General features: G+C 41.5%; 1 protein-coding gene across 4 annotated transcripts in view; it reads right to left on the bottom strand.

Annotated features, from left to right (window-relative positions):
- MTMR1 (myotubularin related protein 1) overlaps positions 1 to 22,748 on the bottom strand; it is a 51,831-nt gene continuing 29,083 nt past the window's right edge. For all 4 annotated transcript variants that reach the window (XM_080991121.1, XM_080991119.1, XM_080991120.1 and 1 more), the window contains 5 exons: positions 15,893 to 16,099; positions 15,500 to 15,592; positions 12,137 to 12,250; positions 9,927 to 10,103; positions 1 to 1,142 (listed from right to left, as the gene is read on the bottom strand). In XM_080991121.1, the coding sequence (XP_080847247.1) occupies positions 984 to 1,142; positions 9,927 to 10,103; positions 12,137 to 12,250; positions 15,500 to 15,592; positions 15,893 to 16,099 (750 nt within the window). In that variant the 3' untranslated portion in view covers positions 1 to 983. The remainder of the gene's footprint in view (positions 1,143 to 9,926; positions 10,104 to 12,136; positions 12,251 to 15,499; positions 15,593 to 15,892; positions 16,100 to 22,748) is intronic.

Consider the following 22,748-nt stretch of genomic DNA (forward strand, 5'->3'; position numbering starts at 1 on the left):
GAACTAAAACAAGTCTTTATTGTTTCAAGGAACCAATTAATGACAGTGTTTCCTTAAAAACTTACTATCATTACAATTTACTACCTCCACCCCCAAACATTTGAAAAGAATAGTTCCCTGTAACTCTGCTTAAGAAGAGTGTTTGGCCTTGCATAGACTTGTATGCAATAAGAACAACCGAAGGCTCTTGGTGTGTACAGATTTTTAACAAGACATGATAAACAAAATAACTGCAATTTACACATTTCAAAATCTAGCTGGGTGAAAAGGCCATTTGAAACTAAAGTTTTGTACAGAGCAATGAATGACACAACTGAGTCAATTCAGTACCTCACTCAGGTAGATAAATGGACAATAGCTACAGAAAAATTGCAAAACTTCATTTAGCAATCTTGGCTGTGAAGATTATACTATAACTACCAAGTGTCTCACAGTTGGCAAATCCTGCTCATCCTTTAATGGCATATTTATTCAAAATATACAACTGGCTATAATTAAAAAATTAAATCCATTTCAAAGTGCATCAGATCATCTACAACTGTCCCAAGAAATATAGTATTTGTTGTGGTCCCCCCCTAAAAAACGTAATAAGTACCAAGGAAACCAGAGGGGTTCCCCTTTTAGGAAGGATGGTCTCTGGGTATGTTTTGGCTCACTGTGGGCTTGGCAGTTCCATGGAAATTCTCACTGCAGCATTTACCTGATAGATGAATTCCCAGTTTCTGAGCAGTCTGTTGCAGGTTGCTTAAGATAAAAATTAACTTTCTAAATGCCAATTCAATTAGAGACATCAAAAAGACACATTACAAAAAAAACACCCTGGCAACCACCATCTACAGCGTTACACGCAAGGAAGCACTTTTTTTTACCTCAGCATAACAGCAGGAAGAGTTGATGTTGACATATTACTCTCAGGGGTGGTAGAGTATTCCACTGCCCAGAACATGCCCATAGTAGAAGTGTACCTCCGTTTTAGCCTTGCATCAGACAGAGGTATGCACTGGTGTGGCTGCAGGAGAAGATCCTCGGTCTGATGAAGAAGAAATGGAACGTGTTGCTGCTTCCCTTTGCAGCTCTTCAACCCTCTTCTGGAGCTCAGCTCTGATGACAAGGAGTTCTTTCAGATTCTGATGAATTGGCATCTGTTGGAAATGAACACAGATTTTGTTTGAGTAATAGAATGCCAGATTGTGGGGGATGGAGTGTATTCCAAGTCAAAGAAATGCAAATCTACTATTAAATGTTTATTATTCAGCCATTCATTAGAATCAGGTTTATCCCAGCTCACCGTTAAAAGAAATGCTTAGGGCAGTCAAAACCAACAATACAAAACCAACAAAATAAACAGCAGTTTAAAAAAATGATAGCAGATAACACAATTACACTTAAATTAACAACTTGGGGAAATTTGGAAAGGCAAAGGCACGCAGGAAAAGGCATCTATGCACAATGGCAGAAAGCCATCTCAGAAGGGACAAGATGGGCCTCCCTTAGCAGGCACAGCCACAGAGGTCAACTCTCTGGCTTAAGTTATTTGTCTGTAATTGCCTTTTGGATATTAAAACTGGAATAAATTCTTCCCTCCAATAAAGTACACCTTTTACCAAACAGATAGCAGAGGCTTGGAAAACTTAGGAAGACAGGCAGGAAGATGTCAAAGGCATACTGCTTCAGTGTTCTCTTACCTGGTTTACCATTGTTAACTGTCAGAGAAAATGGAAATTGCTTCTTCAGAAACTGAGAAACTGAGGAAAACCTCATCACAGCTAGCCTCCTCCTATATTAAGACGGTAGTAACACTGTGGCCTCAACCCCAGATTGGTCTAATCCTGCTCTTTCCCCACATTTTGTGATATTTCTTATTTATTTTACTTGTTCAGTTTTAACTGGGCACCCTTCATTAATTAAGGCCCCAGTAAGGTTCCTGCCAACCTAGCAATTCGAAAGCACATCAAAGTGCAAGTAGATAAATAGATACCGCTCCAGTGGGAAGGTAAATGGCGTTTCCGTGCGCTGCTCTGGTTTGCCAGAAGCGGCTTAGTCATGCTGGGCACATGACCCGGAAGCTGTATGCCGGCTCCCGCGGCCAATAAAGCGAGATGAGCACCGCAACCCCAGAGTTGGTCACGACTGGACCTAATGGTCAGGGGTCCCTTTACCTTTACAGTTAAAGTGTCATTAAATCGGTTCCAGGAAAATCAAGGGGGGGGGGAGGCAGGGAGTGGAGGGCAAAACTAGAGCTGAAAAGGAGAAATGTGGGAGTTGGACATTCCCAACAAAATTGCTAATTGGGCAACTGGACTTCAGACTGCTGAAGTTGCTGTGAATTTGGCACAACCTGTGTACATGATTCCATATTCTTTAATACCCGACAACCCTTGATTTTTTTGCAAAATTGTTACAAAGGTACGAGAATTTATTCTCCATTGCTTTGTTCTCCAAAGGAATTTTACACTGGTGTAAAATTCTTGGTGGCTGTCTGGGGAAAGGGGAAGTGAGAAGCATGAAGCAACATGGGATGGAACTGTAAACCAACTCTTGAGCATGGGGCAAAAAGGGATGAGCTCAAAGGCCCATCTTTGAGCTCAGCTGCCCAATAAAGGCAACAATGGTACACCTTGGAGCATGACACCAGTTCCTTCACTAGTGAGCAACCAGTCCCTTTTCACACCTGAAAGGAGACCAAAGAAACATGCATATCAGAAGGTGTTATTTGTAGGTAGGGTTTTAAAGCCTGATATGAAGAACAAATGTGAACCAATTCCTGGTCTGTGTTCAAGTAGCTTTTGCAACCCTGCTTTCCTGAAATAGGTGTAGGTCTCTTCCCTTTAGCGAATTATTTCCCTTTAGTGAATTATGAGTGTCACTGTGGACAGCTTGTAGTCTGCTGCTAGGCAACGCTTTGAAAGCAATACACATTTTCTACTCTGCAGCTGAATATACCCAATATGGGAAAGTGAGACAGCCACACACCTATTTCAGTTTTCTGCACAGAGAGGTGGACAAGAACACCAGTCTGCTTCCATCTAGTAATTTCAGGGCTGGAAAGAACCATCAGTTTCCTAATCTTGCTGTAAAATTGACTGGGTGATCACTCAATAACACTTCCAGTTTTCCTATAGATAATTAGGCTACAAATATATGAAAAGTCATTAGCACTGATAAAAAAAAGATGAATCCCTCCACTTTGATTCCAGAAATTAAATTACTTATAGAGGTATTAGTTGTTCTACTAATGTGTTAAAACAAACACAGATGAAAGAGAGGGGAAAAGTCACAATGGGAAAACATCTGCTAACCAACACGATTTAATCTTCAAGGAGCCTTCAACAAAAAACTGATGCCCTGTTTGTTATGTTTCAAGGAAGCGCATAGTTTGCTAAACCACTGGCAATTGGTCTACCAGGTCAGTTCATACGGCATTTGATTATGTGAGCAGTTGCTTGTTTTCTATGTCATCATTTCCCATGCCCAGAGTGATGTCTGATGAAAATGCATACAGCATACACTAACTAATCTGCAAAAGTAGCTGGGGGCTTATTTCCACTGGTTACACAGTGTACTATATTCCTTGCAACTGTTTTAAGTTGTTCTTTCAGTCAACACACCTGAGTAGTGAAGGTACTCATTTTAAGTTAGGAAAGCGATTCTAGGATTTCATTTCATTATTTATTGTGTATTTACTAAATATTGAAAATTGCTGCCTGCCACTGTGTAGCTAATTATAATAAACCTGTGGATTTAGAAGTGTGAGGTTGCTATGACAGTTTGGTGGGCAAGGCTGAAAAATAAAAACCAAGGGAAGAGGCTACATGAAGCCAAAGCAGCTTCTGACTCCCAACAAACTCAACCACAAACCCACACAGATCCTTTATGCCTGCTAGAGTACCTTCTTTTTCAAATTATAAATGTCAATGACGATGCGAGACTGCACCAGTTTCCCCCCTGTTCTCTCAGCACTGTGAAGTACGTCAGGATCACAAAATCCTCCATACCAACAAGGATAAGCATAAAAGGCAGTATAATAGCTACTCACTTACAGAACTACCAGTTCTTAATTGTATGGATAGCAAGTGCGCATTCTTGCACTTCCTTTTTACTTGCTCAAGAACAGCCATTCAAAGAAAATTGTTCAGCAATGAATGTATATCTTCTATTATAGGCCTTCTCTTTCAAAAAAGAAACATCACAATTTTAGCACTGGGAAGAAAAGCAGCAGTAGAATAAAAAGACTATTTTAAATCAATTGCTTGATGTAGAGCAGGCATAGGCAAACTCTGCCCTCCAGATATTTTGGGACTACAACTCCCATCATCCCTGACCACTGGTCCTGTCAGCTAGGGATGATGGGCGTTGTAGCCCCAAAACATGTGGAGGGCCGAGTTTGCCTATGCCTGATGTAGAGCCTGATCCTATCCCCGCTTTTGTAGCTACTGTGGTGCAACAGGGAAGTTCTAATCTGCTTCCCTCAGGGCCTGGAGAGTTTAAAATGGTACCACTAACAGTGCTATTTTTCTAGAAAAAGAGGTGCCGGAACTCATCTTTGTTCTGGTATAAGGCACTGGCATCCAACTGAGAGGTGCCAGAACTGAGTTCCAGAGAGTTCTGGCTGAAAAAAAGCCCTGACCACCACTGCTATCCTTATGGTCAAAAGGCTCTTGCAGATTTCTCAAGCAGTGCAAAACCAATTTGATTAAAGACTGTAGTGAGACAATTAAAATAATAATAATAATAATAATAATAATAATAATAATAATAATAATGGCATGTGCACCAAATTTGCACAATTTGTAATCCACAATAGTGACAGCAACTAACAAGGCATGCAGGGAAGCCCCACCGCCACATTTTTATTTTGTTGGCTGAAAGGGATTGCAAAAACAAGGGTTATCAATCACACAGCAGGCTTGATACATGGGACTGGTGAGCTGTGTTTAATTTGGTGGGTCACAAAATTGTTGTGTAGGCCTACTGCACACCACAAACAATGTTGGCTCCATGATCGCACTTTCAACTCTGAAGAATGGGGAGAAAGGAGAACCTCCTCTTCTCCACATAAAAAGGCTACATCAGCATTAGGAACCTTGGACTCATTCTGTCACCCTTCAAAACCTCTGCCATGGCACTATTATGTTCCTTAAGAGCTTCCAACAGTGGCAAAAGTTGCTGTTCTGAATCCAGCACAAAAAAATGAAAGGCTCTGGACCCAGTCCAATGAACTCTGTAGTAGAGAAGAGCATAAAACTATTATTTTATAGAGTCTGGACACATTCCTTTGATGGCTCAAAAGGACAATGTTCTACAGTTGTTGCTTTTGATAGTCTTTCAAACAGCAAATATTCCGACTAGAACTAATTTCAAGCCCTAAACAACACTGCACAATGAGTCCCATGAACGAAAGCATCATAGTCACATTGGATCAACATTTTAAATCTACCATAAAAAGGAGTGCTTCTGAAACGTAGCAGAAATACAAACTGAACGTGCACAAAAAGCAAATGTCAATATCAGATCAATCTCCCAAGTGATTTACAAGCTTAAGAGGCCCTAAAAGGAACAGGGAATCTGAGAATTAAAGAAGCAACAAAAGAGCAAATGTGTTTTGAGGAATGGAAGCACAGCATCGTCACTTTGGCAAAGAAAAAGTAGTTCAAGATCAGGGAAGACAAGCGGGGGGGGGGGGAACAGCTCAAAACTTTGGGAGGCTGAGAACATAAAATTGGCTGCAAATCGGCAACTAGTATGAAAAGCAAGATAATCATAGGCTAGACATACAGGCATGAAATGGCAACATGTTAAAAATTAGTAAATGGTGCACTATACATATTTTGAGGCTCACCCATTTTGTTTTTCGCTATAAAAATGCTGACAAAATATTCAGTCCTCCATTGAGTCACAGAATTCCACCTTTAGATCTAGATGACATTACTAATGGTTCCACTCTGTTGCTGCTCCCTTCTCTCATAGGGGAACTTGAGCACACTCGAACTGTCCTACTCACATAGTTCATGTTTGTTCAGAAGTTAAGTCTCACTGTTTAATGGTGCTTTTTCCCAAGTAAACGTGCATAAGATCGTAGCCACATTCTCAAATCGGTTTCTCCTGTCAGGTATTCATTATAGCAAGCAACTGCCATTTCAGCAGCTCCTCATCTTAAAGCCTTTGAATACAGGGACTGTGGTTTTGCTCAGTGAACTGATGGAACTAGCATTACTTTCAGCTGGGAGACTTGAGAGCAAGGACTTGCTTCTGTGAGGCACTTCCACAGGTCACTTGTTGATACAGTGGTGCCCCACAAGACGAATGCCTCGAAAGACGAAAAACTCGCTAGACGAAAGAGTTTTCCATTTTTTGAGTCGTTCCGCAAGACAAATTTCCCTATGGGCTTGCTTCGCAAGACGAAACGTCTTGCGAGTTCTTGCGAGTTTGTTTCCTTTTTCTTAAAGCCGCTAAGCCGCTAAGCTGTTAATAGCCGCTAAGCCGCTAAGCCGCTAATAGCCGTGCTTCGCAAGACGAAAAAACCGCAAGACGAAGAGACTCGCGGAACGGATTAATTTCGTCTTGCGAGGCACCACTGTACTCCCTTTGTGCACTGGTAAGACACAGTGTCCTGTTTCAAGTGCCCCTCTGCCCACCTGTCTGCAACAGGCATGGTCACAGGCCCAGTGAAGGCACAGCAGATCTAGCTGCATGGCTTAGGCAGGTTTGTTGGTGGGATACAAGCTCCCCCAATGCCACACTGTTCCAGTTAATTCTGGGGCTCCTTCCTTAGCTCGAAGTGCTTGATGGCAAAAGCCAGATAAATGGTTTTCTCCTTTTCAATCAATCATTTTACTTGCATACTGCCTTTCCGAAGTTAAGACCATGCTCAAGGAAGCTTACAACATATAAAAAATCACGTACCTACAGACATAGCAAAGGTAGTCATAAATAATAAATAAAACATAAAAAAGCACACAACCAAACTGAACAATCCCCACATGAAATCGTAAGGTCCAAAAAAATAACAGAAACAACAGCAACAACCACCCTCCCACAACAAACCCCGAAACAAAATCCCAGCCAAGGATTCTGTTCAGCAGCCTTGGTCTTTGTAGCTGGAGTCAGTCAAAGCCCCTATCTTCCAGGCCAGGTGGAAAAAGGCAGGGAGCTGGTCCTCCAGGACTCACATCCAAGATGGTCACATATTAACATAAAGAGTAACTATGCTAAGGAAAGTTAACAAAAAAAGGTGGAGCATGTCAGTTAGGGCTAGGTGTTTTGGCTATAGGTCTCCACCCAACGACCTTCACATTGCCAGTTTCATCAGTTCAAGATCTCTTGAAGTTCAGTGTCAAGCTGTTTCCAGCAATAAACTCATGTCACAAAACAAGAGAGGGGGTTAGGGACAGGATATTCCCAGCATGCCACACAGTCCAGACTAAACCTCTTAGTCCTATATGAGCCAAAGTGTAGCTGTGACAGGACTCCTTTGCTATTAATCCCAGCAAGTGGCATTCAAAAGCATGCTGCCTCCAACAGTGGAGGTAGAATACAGCCATTGTGCTAGTTGGCCTTGATAGCCCTATTATGCTCCTTGAATGTATTTAGATATCTGCTAAGAAAAGAAGACATTTCTTTTACCTGTCAGGAATCTTCCAACATTCAGTTTCATTGGATGATTTATATAATGAACATTTACCTCTGACTGGAACCTTTAAAGACCAATTGCTGTTTCCCATTGTTTGCTGATTCATAAGTTCTTATTATTGTATGACTTAACTATCTGTCTATAGCTGTGGTATGTAAATACTAGAGTTTTTTGTTTTTGTTTTACACTCTATTTCTATTGAAACATGCATAACACATATACTTAACTATGGGTAGATGGGGATGCAATTCTTATGTTATGACCTGACCTCCGGCTGCCTGATCTTTCCTGCACAGAAGACTTTTCTGCACATTGCCACACTCCAAGTAGCCTTGATCCAACATCTCCCTATCAAGCACTTAGTGCATTCCTCAACAAAAAAGGAATGTCAGAACACTTTGTACGTCAGAACGTACAAAAGTGTTTTGGCACTTTTAGTAAGAACCAAAACAGAGGGCTTTATCAGATGCTAGTCCTACTCAGAGTAAACCTACTGAAATTAATGGACCCAAGTTACTAATGTCTATTAACTTCAGTAAGTCTATTCTGAGTAGGACCAGCAATGATTACAACCCAGAATTCTACACCACATGGGCACAATCCTCATTATGGTTAGAATTGGTGGCATTCAGAGTTACTGACCAGATCTGTTTAGAAAATTCTCATCTCATCAGTAACATAAAATTCTTGCAAATTTGCATTTTTAACTGATTTCTGAAAGAATCTACCCTGAGGAAAGAAAAGCTGAAAAATACTTTCTCACAGAAGGTGCTAAGGTATTCCAGAGAGAGAGGTTAGGTACCTTTACTAGCAGTCGTAAAAGGTAAGTCTGCTTTTAGAAAAGGGAGAGAAAAGAAGAGTCAGCACAAACAGATAATCCAATCTGGCAACAAAATGAGACTTTTTTAAATAGGTCCTATGAGAGAATTAGTGATTATGCAGCTTTCGTGTCCAAAATTTCCTCCTCCTACAGCAACGCAAAACCTAAAGGTAAAAAGATTTAGTGCTAACTGGTAACAGTTCAAGCCTTAAAATGTGGCTTCTAAAAGAGCTGAGTAGAAGGAAGATAACCAGCTCAGATGTTCAGCCCTAGTAAGGTTGGGAAATTCAATTGGATCCTATCCCAGTAACTTTTAATTGTGTACTGTGCAGATACATATTTCAAAGAAGAACAATGCATAATCCTAGAAGGGCATCCAACTGAAACCGGGGAGAGGGGGGTGCTATAAAATCAGCTACAGCCAGGTAAATTGGAGCACTGTGCTACCCACAGTTGCCTATCCTAGGTTTTGAATACTGACTTGTTTGAGTGAACTGCACCCTAGGCAAGGGTAGTTTTAATCCTATATTATCCCTGGGTCCTGGCCTCCAGTGTCTGCAGGACTGCTACAGACTTCTTTGGTCCCTGAAAAAATGAGTGGGGACACAGATGGGGACTTGCCCATTGCTAAAGGTGGCAGATGAGAAGACTAATAATAATAGATCAGCACAAATTATAAACCAAAACGATGCACTTGAGTCACAAATCCAAGAAGGAAAGCACACACAACGACTGCCATCAAGGAAACATTCCCTCACAGCAGATCAGAGGTTGATTCATGGTTGCTTGGTCAGCATCTGACAGCTTGCACATGTGAAAATCTGCCACAGAGAGAACTTTCAGATCACCACAAAATACAGCAAAGCTGAGCAAAAAAATAAAAAAAATATATAAAATGAATGAAATGGTGATGTGTGTGCAATGTGTTAAAGAGCTGCATCTCTTACTTTGTGCTGGGTCCCTCATCCCTCCCTAGTTCTCCACACATTGTCTAGAACTTGAAGGATTTTGGAGGGGGCTGGGAAAGGGAATCTATCACTTTATGTCGGATGGAAAGAGATTTTGCTCCTCCACGGAACTGAATAGCATGTGCAGGGAACTATAGTACGTGCCTTGGAGGCACTTGGAAGTAGCAATACTCACACAGCTCCCAAGCATCTCTGTAGCACAGAGTGGCAGGCTAAAGCTCTGCATGTCCCAGATTTGTGGGGGTGGGCAGGATTGCAGGCTATCACAAATAATTATTAGCTATCAAGGCCAGTCAAAATTCTGAAGCCCTCCAACTGGCCATTTTGAGCAGCAGCCAGTTGTTTAAAAATATGTTGCTCCAGTCAGAGATGAAAGGGACAGAATCACATTCCTTTGATTATTTTACCAAACAATCAAAGCCCTGACGGTTTCTAGACCTCTTTAGTATTTCCTTTTTTTTTTTTAAATGGCAAAAGAAATTCAATTGAAAAGCAAACAAATGCATACCTGGGGTCTCATTCGTGGATTCCATCGTACATAGTAGTTCACCCATAATTCTAAATGGCTTAGACTAGCAACTGGATATAGGACATGGTTTTCGTAGTTTACGTAGAAAGGGTTGCTGAATTCATCAAGCTGACTATTAATGTAGGACCATAAAGAGATTGTCTTTGTGCTGATCTCCTGAAGGAAAAATAATAATACTTGTAAACAATTATAATGAAAATATTTTCAAACTTCAAACTATTAAGGAAGCATTTTTACATCAATCTGTTGGCTGAAGGAACATCTTCTGTGGAACTCGTGTGCATTGGGGCATCAAAGTAGGTTCTCTGTTTGGGGTACACTTGTTTGTCTTTAGAATGCAACCTAGAATACCCTGCCCTGTAAACAGACACAGAACAAAACCTCACAATTTCCCACAGTGGCCACAGTGCTGGGGAAGACTGGCAAAAATGGACAAACCATCTTCCAGGGAAACATTTATTTTCACCAAGGAATCCACAATAAACCTACATGGAATGCCAGAGCTACAAGGACCACAATAGGAAACACATCCACTCTGGTATTAAACTTGCAGATCTCTTGCGAAGGTTTTGAATTTACTAAGAGCTCATCTACACTTCTGCTTGTCCTGCCATTTCCCCCCAGGAAAATCCACTGCTTACCACTGAATCAGAGCAAACATCAATCGGGTTGTCTCCAGATTGACATTTGCTCCAATTTGGCACTGAAGAGCAGTTTTCCGGGGGGAAAGTGGCAGTGCAAAGGCAAAATGTCTCATGCAAAACATGAGACAAATGGAGAACAGCTCAGACTCCTGCTTTCTAGTCACAGAAGAAGTGGAAGTGTGGACAAGCCCTACATTTTGCACTGAGTTTCTGTTTTAAGAGATATCATGGTCCCAAACTCGTTTCCTTTTAAGAAAAAGACTGGCAATATTTTGATGCAACAATAATTTCTTATGATTTTTCAAATTTAATGTTATCAAATAAGCTTCCATTGGAAAATACTGAATTTCTACTTCCACCTATAAGGAAAAATAGGCTTAAAATGGTAAAGGTAAACACTGAATGCTATCAGAAGGGGGGCGGAACCCACTGAAAAGTAAGAAAATTACTGAGATGTCAGGAAAGAAAAAACACTTACGTACAGAAACAACGAGGCAGTATTTTAGAAAAGGGTTATAACCTATTTTTACCAGTCTCCCTATACCTATCTAAATACTATGTTTCTAATTAAATGTCCATGTTTAGGTTTATTCTTAACAGTTTTTAAATTCTATGACCAAATACAAACATCATTATGAAACCATTATTAAATCAAGGTTTCAGAATCTGAATTCTTATCAGCATCATCTTGCAATTTTATACTCCTCCAGTGCTACAAAGCATCTGTTTCCACTACAGCTGTCTCTTAAATTTCATTTTTTAAAAGGGAGCTGCATTAGATTATCCATTCATGAGAGGGAGCTGCTTGGTAGGCACATACTTGGTGAGAATATGTAATTCAGCTCCATCTTGTGGTGCAATTGTGCAATTTGCTGTGCTGAATCAGTCACTTAAAGTCAGATATATACCAAAACACAAAAGGTTATGTTTGTACTAACATTTTTTCTTCCTGGGAAAAGGGGGGTGACATAGTTTAGCATGTGCTTTCCCTCTGCTCTCTCTCGAGGTATAAATTAGCACGATTTGGCTCATTAGCTGGGTGTTGTACCCAGGATCCTTCAAAATCCACTATTCATATTTCTCATGCAACTGAGGTATGCTCAGAAAGATCCTGGCTAGAGAAAAATCATATGTGCTGAACATACGGAACCACCTTATTTTGAGAACATTAGTCCATTGAGCCCAGTACTGACTACACTGACTGGAAGCAACTTGCCAAGGCCTGCCAAGCCCAGAAGGCTTTTTTCGCCTTTCTATTTGATGTCCTTTTAGATGGAAAAGGAGGATGGGACTCTCAACTTGCTCTATCACTGTCTCATGGGCTCCCCTCAGGTTTCATAGAGGCTCACATAACCTAATGGATTCGAAGAGGGGGGAGAAGTTGCCTGTATTCGTGGCATCTGGTGCCTATTTGGTATGTCAAGAGGAATATGAAAATTCATTTCTAGGTGACATTTAAAAACTTTCAGCTCTACAGAACAGGCAAAACAGCCTCAAATTTTCTTTTGGCTCCTGTAAAACCATTACATGGGTGATTTACTTTACCTCTTTCATTCGCTGATGCTCAGAGTTGTATAAAAAGGTGCCAAAAAGACAGCTATAAAGATGATCCAAAATGGTGATCAGAAACAGCTCATTGAATTCAAATGCTGCTGGAAACTAAAACAACAAAATATTTTGTTATACTTTTTGATATGGGAAAACAGTACAGTAAGCTTGTGCACATTCAGCCTTATGTGTGTGGCAAAAAATTGTTTAAAATTTTAAGAGGGTGTAGGAAAGGGGTGGGGTTCTGGGGAAAATGACTTTAGCAGTTCCATCCATTGTTGAACCCAATGTGTTTTGACTATATGCAATTTTGGATTTAGGTGTGATCCCTGGAATGTAAGCCAGATTTCAGGCCTATTGTATTTTATTTGAACACACACACACACACACACTCAGAGAGAGAGAGAGAGAGAGAGAGAGAGAGAGAGAAATCTCTAATGTAAAATGCAGTATGAAGGTTTACAAAATGTCAAAGAGACATTTAAATTGTAAGACTAGAGAGTTGTACTAGCATTTGGCAACTCTGGACAAATGCACTGTATTGGGAGGGTGTTGTTTAGGAAGGTTCCCATAGGCTCTTAGTTTCTTTTCTGTGAATTCAAGAGACTCAGTTCTTTCCCTTATGAAAGGAAGCAAAGGAGGACTAATGTGGCAGGACTCACAGAGAATTGAAGCCACATCCAAATAACTACATTTTATTGCAGCGCTTTTATGTAACAAAATACTTTTCACATATGACAGTATCAACTGGAGTTCATACACTATCTCAATTGCAGCTCATCAAGATTAGGAAGGTATTGTGTAATTGTGTGTGTGCATGTGTGCTGAGCTCTTGCAAATGAAAAAGGATTCTTCTATCACTGGGAAATTAGAATTTTCTTTTTCAGGGACTCCACCATTCAAAATGTAGTTTTTGGAAAGAGTTGTCAGCTCAATGCTTCATCCAAAGTAGACCTCAGTGGCTGTGCTGTCACTTGAAACATTTTTACATCTGTTGGGGTGTGGATTCAATTCTGAGTTTAACAAGGCAGCTATTACAACATTTGCCTATGGTATGAAGCAGTGATAAGTGGCATATGATGTAGGTTTAAGTATTTTTGCTGCATCCACAATAGAAAAATATGTGGCAATCTCTTTTAAGCGCTGCTGGATGGAGGCTGTGCCCACCACACGTAAGCTGAACCCCTCTATCCTTACACCCCTTTTGTGCCCTCCTTCCCACCTCACCTCAAGCTTTTGACAATCTCATCCAATAAAAAGGCAGGAATATAGCTAGGTAAGCATTGCCATAACTTCTGATATAGGCGATCATTTTGAATTAACCTATAAAGCAGTAGTCATCAACATGGCAGCTGTGGGTACGCATGTGCTCCTGGCGAGCTAAACCACCTCTCACCCCTGCCTCTGCTAAAATGAGGTTTGAAATAGGTCTTCTATTGTAGCCAAGAGAACAAGTTGCACTCTATGTGTGTGTGCTGTGCTCACGGCAGTTTCTATAAGGATATTCAAGCATTAAAACCCCAATAAGATATCACCTTATTTTAAAGCCAGAAGGCTGCTGGGTGTGGACCGGTGTCAAGGATAACCTTTTATGTAAGCATGTAGCTCACTTCCATTTGGCAGCAGCTAGTGTAATAGGTGGTTATATAAAGACAAAGGTGCCATAAACCCTGTGAACTGGTACTGAGTCTGTTTGAACTGCTGCAAGTACAGGGTAATAAACTATATGAGGGGAAGAGCTCTTTTCTCTTACCATCTTTCAGGATCAAGACATTGATAAATGGTTTGGAAGAGATTAAGAAATTGTGTTCTCTGAAAAAATATGAGGTGTCTGCCCTATGAACAATGTCCCAGTTTTCCCTTTTGGTTCTATTGCATTCTACTTTCCTCTCCTCTCAGGGCTATAACTGTTCAATGTTTATTTTAAATCTCTTGCTGGATTCAGATTTTGCACACATGTGGAACTGGCAAAGTCATTTCACAGTCCTTTACTAGAGGGTAACTAAACAGTTTATAGCAAGTAACAGGGAGCAACAAGGGAGATCACAAAAAAACCCAACAACAAGGCTGTTCTGAGTTAAGGGTCTGCCCCTAAAGGGTTTTTGCTGCTTCCAGGTGTTCAAAGCATTTTGGAAAATTTTCTCCTGCAAAAAATAGTTGCATGACTTTCCAAAAAGGAAGCAACATCCTTTAACTGAGAATGCTGAAACAAACAAGGTAACATTAAACACCTCATTCATGCAAAGTTCAAATCACAGAAAAATAAGTGAGTGACTTTTTGCAGAGTAGCAAAGTATAACAAGGTCCCAATTTTCAAGCTGCAATGCAAAATATAAAGGAAGGGCAGCTTGAGATGAATTTTGTTGTTTGTAAAGGAGTTTGAAAGAAGTATTATTTAAATCCACAACAGAATTACATAATAGAAGTTCAGAATTAATTTAGATCTAGCAAGAGGGCACCAGCAACTGCCTTTGGAAGAATAAGCTCTCTGTGACAATCATGCTGAAGCAGTGTTGAGATGTGGTTCACAGTTCCTCAAATCAATTTATTGGGAATATGAACTTAAGTATAAAATGACAGTTATACAGATTTGTGGTATTGTGCATTGTTAAAAGAAATGCAAGTATCATCCATTTTATAAAATCTGCTCTAAACCTCAATGATAAATAGAATGCATCACTATTAATGTGGTCCTAAATAGGCAAAACACAAGAGTTTGTATACAATGCCTTTGGTATGTAAACTGGCTAACATATCACAGAGAGGCCACAAACAGCAGTTTCCCAAACTGTATTCATATTAAAAGCAAGGTTATCCATTCCATGTGAACTCAAGTTAATCAAAAAGCTTTGAATATTTACTCTCAAATTTCTGTTTCTCTCCAGAAAATATTTTTGTTTTATTATATTATCATGTCATGCCAGAGAAAACTTTATTAAAAGTTCAGGTATCAAACACCAATAAATAAGTTGTATCCTTCCATGAACAGTTGGGCCTTTGATCTGATGTAGGCTTCTACTGATGAAGAGGGAAGTAACACGAACATCTATGCTGTTGTCCAGGGTCCTACAACCCTCTGGACCAGACTTTTGGGGCAGGGGGGAACTGATGAAAACTGCCATTTTGGAGCAGCCTTTCCATGGGGAGAACTTTGCTCATAGGATGACAGGCCCCTTTGTGGTAATTTCTTAATGTTGATCTTGCAAAACCCGCCAATTTAGATGTTTCCACCTCTGCATACATTTATTTCACTCTGCTGTGTGCACTGAACTAGTTCCAAAATTTCACTGCCCCGAAAGAAAGCATTACTTCCTATGTGGATTAGAAACAGAGAAGATATAATTAGAAAAATATCCTTACCTGCTTTGTCATTTGCCAAACGCAATCTATGAACTGAAGGAAAATGGGTGATCTGTCAGCATCAGCATGATCATCATCTCCATGACCTACACGCTAGTGAGGAAGAAAGAGTGTCAGGAGCCACGCTTCCTTTTTTCTTTTTCTTTTTTTGTCAAATGTATTTAAAATAGCTTTTTAAAAAAACTGCCCCAGAACAATTAAGAAGATTTATCAGAAAAGCTAGGTTTCTTCCAACAATTAGACACTAAATAAGCTACACTGAAATAACAACCAAAACTGATTCATGTCATGCTTAGTATCCTGGTGGGTAAAGAGCAGATCTTACATAGACAGGTGGCACAAGTTTTACAGAATTTTATAGATAGGAGAAATTCAAAAACCTTTTGAAATTACCATTGCAAACCGATGTCCAAAACTCATCCACTCCTTTTCTATGAGGACTTCAAAGCCTTTGATAGTTCTGTAATGGCTGTCTAGCATCAGCATGGCTAAAGAGGTCAGCTGAGCTGTACGGTCCCAGCCGTCACTGCAGTGCACCACCACTGATGTTTTACCAGATTCGATTTTGTCAGCAATTCTCACGGCTCCTGAAAGAAGCATCTTTAAAAAGACGGTTCCAAGTTGAAATATCGCACCAAAGCAAACTCGGCTATAATACATTTTGTGATAAGAGCAAAACAGCATCTCTGCATAATTGGACTGAAGACCTTTCTAGTCTAGCATTCTGTTTCCAGAAGTGCCCAGCTGCATGCCTGAGGGACCTTACAAGAAGGGATGGCTTTTTCTTGTTTCTCCCCAGAGCCTAGCATTTAGAGGCATCCTGTTGCCAAACAGGCAAGTATTGATTTAGTCACCGTGGCCAGGCTCGTGCAGGGGGGCAGCCAAGTACATTTGCTTTGGGCCTAGGAGGGCTAAGCCAGCCAGGGGCACCCCCACCAGCGGCCTGCCAGACTTATACTGACATGCCAAGAGCAAGCCTCCCTCCCTGGGTCTAAGACAAGCTCTGCACAGGCCTGATCATTACTAACAGCTGTTGATAGACCTCCACAAATAACATATAGGCTGCATTCATATGCAATGCTAAATCATGGTTTACTATTATGTGAACAAACCTCCACAATCCCAAACAAAGCATCAAGCTCATGCAGACTCCCCACCCCACCTCCTTCTGTGCATCTAGTAGGAGGGCTTCTGCAAAGCTTAGTCCGGCATATAAAAAAATCTTAGTGTTACATTTCTTGTAAACCACTTAGAGGTTTTACTGCAATCAAGGGGTATACAGTGGTACCTCAGGTTAAGAACTTAATTCATTCTGGAGGTCTGTTCTTAACCTGAAACTGTTCTTAACCTGAGGCACCACTTTAGCTAATGGGGCCTCCCGCTGCCACCACGCCCCCACTGTGCAATTTCTGTTCTCATCCTGAAGCAAAGTTCTTAACCCGAGGTACAATTTCAGGGTTAATGGAGTCTGTAACCTGAAGTGTCTGTAACCTGAAGCATCTGTAACCCCGAGGTACCACTGTATAATAATATATCATACTCTAGCCTATTTTAATAACAGAGTTTCACAATCCATTGCTTGAAGTCGGCTTATTATTATAAAGTCAGTGTGTGGAAATATGTCCTTGTACTGCTAAGCCAAGGTTTAGCATTACATGCACACACAATGCTGAACAGATCAATGCACTAAACTGTTGCAGTGGTGTAACTCATTACCATCAACATTTCTCAGGTAGATGGGGTGAATGATTCTTGGCAGAATATATCTAAAAACTATGGCAAGCATGAATACTAAATCCCAATTACAACTGCCTGGAAAGCACATCAAGATTAGATCATTTGCTTAACCTGTGGGAAAGTTTGTTTGCTTGCTTCCTAAAATTTGTACAGTGGTGCCTCAGGTTAAGAACTTAATTCGTTCTGGAGGTCTGTTCTTAACCTGAAACTGTCCTTAACCTGAGGTACAGCTTTAGCTAATGGGGCCTCCTGCTGCTGCTACACCACAGCCATGCGATTTCTGTTCTCATCCTGAAGCAAAGTTCTTAACCCGAGGTACTATTTCTGGGTTGACTTCTGGGAGATGATGGCACCTGGTCAAGTCTCCACTGAGTCTCTGCTGTGTGAGTAGGAGCTCTAATTATCAAATTACTCTGTTAAAAAGGCTCAACCTATAAAAGTAACTGCCAACTTTTATCAGTAAAAGACTGCGAGAGCTGTCAGGTGGATTTTCAAATCTCCCCTCCCTTTTGAAGCTACTTAAATCAACTTTGAACTCCCCCCTTGCAAAGTCCTTAAAACTGTGGGCTGGATAATGTAGCCCTATTTATTTCTGATTCCGAGCATGGTACTTACAAGACAATGTTGCAAGGAATTGGGGATTTCACCCACACAACCTGTAACAACTCCCCCAAAGAAAAAACAGGCCAAGATTTCAACCTACTTTCAACCCAAGGCTGATGAAGCAAATAATCCAAGAAACCTTCCTTCTCATGAGTGGTCTTTTGACCATACCTGGATTGGAAAGGAGGAAAAAACTAACGACGAACGTGAGGGAGTGGACCTGGCAACCGAACAAGCTGAGCTAGCCAAAGAGGGTCCTGAAGCAAGTCTAGAACAGGAGCTACTCCTGGAAAACCTAGAAGCCAGGTTAAACGAGCCTCCCCTCCCATCCCTATCAGGAGAGAAATTAAGGCACCCTCCCCCGACTGAGACAGACAAATGGCCAAACAGCCCAAGGTTACAGCACCCGGACAACTTTATCTTCTACCTATCAGGGATGTATGAAGAGTTACTCAAAATCCATTCTACACAGATAAGCAAAGAACTTGAGCCAATTAAAAATTTCCTTTTGGAAAGCTTGAACCTGCTTACCACCCTAACTGAATTAATTAAGAGCCGTGAGGTCGCTTTCCCCCGCATGAAATCTAGTAATAGGACTAATGAAGATGAAACCAAGCCAGGACTCGCTTACAAAAAAACAAACAGAAACAATTCAGTGCAGGTGAGAGGGTCCCTTGCTCCCAGGAAACTGGCCTTAAAGAGAAAATGCCCAATGCAAAAAAAGAAAAAGACTAAAAACATCAAATTGGGAGGCCGAAAGGAACGGCGACCCGCCATACTAAAAAAATGAATTTCCAAAAGCTCTTTAAGCTGCTGGAGAATATAACAACAAAGAACTCAGCTTCTACAACCCAAAAGAAAATCACAAACTCATGTGCACCGATAAAGCACTGAGGAAAAGCCCCATGCCCTAGCAGAACACACACTGCTCCCAAGCAATCAACCCTTCTCATGGCATCACAAGGAAATCCCATCTATCCTAACATAACAAAAAAGGTTCAGGACAAAACACCACAGATCCGCTGGAAGCTAACGTTAAATAATCACAAACTTGCCTTCACAACTCTACCCACAAATAGAGGCACCCATCGTATGCTCAAAGAAAAGTACCGTATTTTTCGCTCTATAGGACGCACCAGACAATAGGATGCACCTTGTTTTAGAGGGGGGGAAACAAGAAAAAAAATTCTCCCCCTCTCTGCCCAGCGCCCCTTCAGCGAAGCGGCAGGAGGCGTTGCGCAGAGAGGGGGAGAATTTTCCCCCTTTTGTTTTCCCCCTCTAAAACAAGGTGCCGTTTAAGGTGCGTTCAGTCGCCTTCAGGCGGCTACCTTGGAACCCTGGAGGGGTTGCACACCAACCCCTCTCGCTCTCCAGGCTTCAGGTTCCTTTCGACCTGCTCTTTGGGGCTGGTGGGGGGAAGCCCACCACCAGCCCCAAAAAGCAGGTCAGGGAGCAGCGGAAAGGCGCAGTGGAGAGGCTGCTGCCATAGTCATGCATCACCTCTTCAGCTGGGAGAGGGTCGCGGGGCTATGGCTTCTTTAGCCCCGCGCGCGCTCTCCCGGTTGGTGAGGTGACGCGCGGCTATAGAGGCTCCTGCCATAGCCGCGCGTCACCTCTCCAGCCAGGAGAGGGTAAGCGGGGCTTCTTTAGCCCCGCGCGCACTCTCCCGGTTGGAGAGGTGACGTGCCGCTATAGAGGCTCTTGCCATAGCTGCGCGTCACATCTCCAGCCGGGAGAGGGTCGCGGGGCTATGGCTTCTTCGCTCCATAGGACGCACACACATTTCCCCTCCATTTTTGAAGGGGAAAAGGTGCGTCCTATAGAGCGAAAAATACGGTAAATATTCTTGAAAAAATCAGCATAGTCACCAGGGTCCTTGTGACAGCAAAAAAATATCACCAATGTAAAATTCCTCCCACATCATACGGCCCAAAATAGGGCTGTAGTGACTTTTAAGGACGGATTCTCAACTAAACGGACCCTTTCACATAAAGACAATTCCCTGAGGGCTGGTTTGCTTGTGCACCGTTTTTTCGAAAATATTGAAGACACTTTAGCGCATCTAGGAGCATATAGGCCAGCCAGACCAAAAACCAAAACTAGAACTGCAGAATCCAACAGCACCGGAAGCGTTAAGCTGCCCCACCCAGAGGCTGGCAATCTCAAACAGTCGGGCAGGCGGCACAAAACCTCACCCTCATCCAACAAGTTAGAAAAGGATTTCCCCTCAAAGGATGAGCAACTCCTAACAACCTACCTCAAGCAGATCCAACTTTCCCAGGATGCACTAAATGAAAGACTGTTGACCATATCACTTCTAGCCCCGCCTCCTCCCATGGAATTTAATTACATCAATTGCAAATCAAAGCCTTTAACCAATGAGGAATGGACAACTTGACGATATCTGTCTCCAAAAGAAACGGGCTCTTCTACACCCCCTCCAATAGGCCAATCCAAAACGCAACAAGTCAAACTAGTGGTGCCAGCGCCGGGAATCGGCTCAGTCTTCGTGGACTGCCTGGGCATCCTAGAAGCTATTCATGCAGAAGAATGAAATAAAGTCTTGGTGGGTGGCTGCCCGGACGGACAAATTAATACCCCTAAATTAGTCTTTCTCCCAAAAGGCTCCCCCATTTCTCCGCATCTTGGCTCAATCAATTCAAACAAGAGTGCTCAAGGTGCCCGGCTATAAAATTGGAGAAATTGAGAGATATATAGCCACACCGGCAGCATATCTCTTCTTTCTCATATCCAAAAATGCAAGAAGGGCTTTTACACTCGCCAGAAGCTCGGCTCTGCCCTCGCCAGTCCTGGAATGATCCTTTTAAAAAGTCCCATATGCTCAGAGACTTTGCACCTGTTCATTGGGGGATATAGGAAGCCCAGAGCACTTGTTCTTTATATGTCCCTTTTATGAAGAGGCACGTAGTGAGACCATTGATCCCTTGCTGGTGAGGCTTGCTGACCTCCTGGAAAAGCAAAAATTCGACCTTTTCCTGTTAGGCAAAGATCATAAGATGACCTGGATGGTCGCCAGATTCTGTGTACAGATTTGTAGGCGCAGACCATCCCCTGACTCAAACTAGTTTGTTAAGAAAATCCCCAAACTTGGTTCCATGGGTGACTCTGGGTCATCTCTCTGCGGTAGCTTATCTTAAAGTTTTAAGTGTCTATATGCTTACCGCATTTATAAATTTTAAATTTATTGTTGTACATTGTTTTAAATGTTTGTTTTCCTTCTGGGATCGTAACCCCAAGTGTGTTTTATAAGCTGGCCTCTGACCGTAATAAATTATCTATCTATCTATCTATCTATCTATCTATCTATCCATCTGGGTTAACGGAGTCTTGTAACCTGAAGCATCTGTAACCTGAAGAGTCTGTAACCCGAGGTACCACTGTACACCACTTGATTGTAAAAAAGAAAAAAAAAGCCTAAAAGCAGATTACAAAAGATAAAACAGTAAAATCAAGAAAAAATTACAACCCTGCTTTAAAACATAAAAAGTTGAAATACTAAAACATTAAAATTACCTCAGCTTTCTGAGCACCTGGGTAGGCTTGTCTGAATAGGAATGTTTTTAGCAGGTGTCAAAAAGAGTACAGTGAATGCACCTGCTTGATATCAATAGGCAGGGACTTCCAAAGTGTAGGCATTGCCACACTAGATAATTGAATCCTTACAAATGTGGAACAGTTATTATATGCCACCTGAAATAGTACCAATTTTGCTAATTGAAGTGGTTGAGTGGGCACTTGTAAGGTAAGGTGATCTTGTAGGTAAACTTTGCAGTACAGTCAAACCTCAGTTCCCGAACGCCTCTGTTACTGTACATTTTAGCTCCCCAACGCCGAAAACCCAGAAGTAAATGCTCTGGTTTTCAAATGATTTTCAGAACCCGAACATCCGAAGTGGCTTCCGCTTGACTGCAAGAAGCTCTTGCAACTAATCAGAAGCCGTGCCACGGTTGTCGAATGTTTCGGAAGTCTAACAGTCTTCCAGAACTGCTTATGTTCAACAACCCAGGTTTTACTGTGTAAGAGTTGAAAGCACCATTATACAATGTAAGCTGATCCCCACAAAAAAAGTCTTTTAAAATCAGCAAAGCTAACATTTAGACAGGGCAAACTTCACATTCTGCCCATTAGATTTGGAAATTTAATTAACAATTTCAGTTCTCTATAAAGCAATAACATGGAGTTGCCGTCTTTCTCTTTACAAAACTACCATTTGCTGAATTTTCTGATGTCAATAAATTCTATTAGCAGCTTGTTATTAAGACTATCAAGACACTAATAAATATTCTGTTCTATCTTGCTATGCCATGAAATGCTGGGGTTAAGAAACACCATCTACAAAACCTTTTCAAAATCAATAAACTGGATAAAAAATAAAAAAACAAAAACACTAGATAACAAACTAAAAGGAAGCCCATTTCCAATGAAGTCAGTGTTTATCTCTATTGGCATCTGTGCTTGGATCCATAGACAATATACAAACTAAACCATGACACTGCATGTCTTAGCTGGAAAGCCATGAAGGTATGCAGTGTTTGCAAATAAGGCACTTCTGGTAGTTAGCCAAGCAGAATTGTGGTTCCCGTGGCAGTTTGCCAGAGAGAGGCTGGCAGAGGATTTGTCTAGATGTGTGTGTGCCCATTTTCTGTGTTGTGAAGAAACAGAGCCATGTTCAAGAGTGAAAATGATCCCTGGTAATTCCTACCTAAATATGAGGGCTGGTGAAGCAGAGTGAGACTGAGGTGTCAATCGGTGCATTCACATCTCTTATCTGCTATGAAGTCACTAGATGACTTTTGGCAAGCTATCATCGCTCAGTTTTGGTCCTGCAAGTGCAATATGGAGAAAATAATACTGAGCTATTTTATAAGATTGTTGTAGGAACTACACT

Source organism: Podarcis pityusensis (genome assembly GCF_964106645.2).
Source record: "Podarcis pityusensis genome assembly, chromosome: Z".
Lineage (NCBI taxonomy): Eukaryota > Metazoa > Chordata > Lepidosauria > Squamata > Lacertidae > Podarcis > Podarcis pityusensis.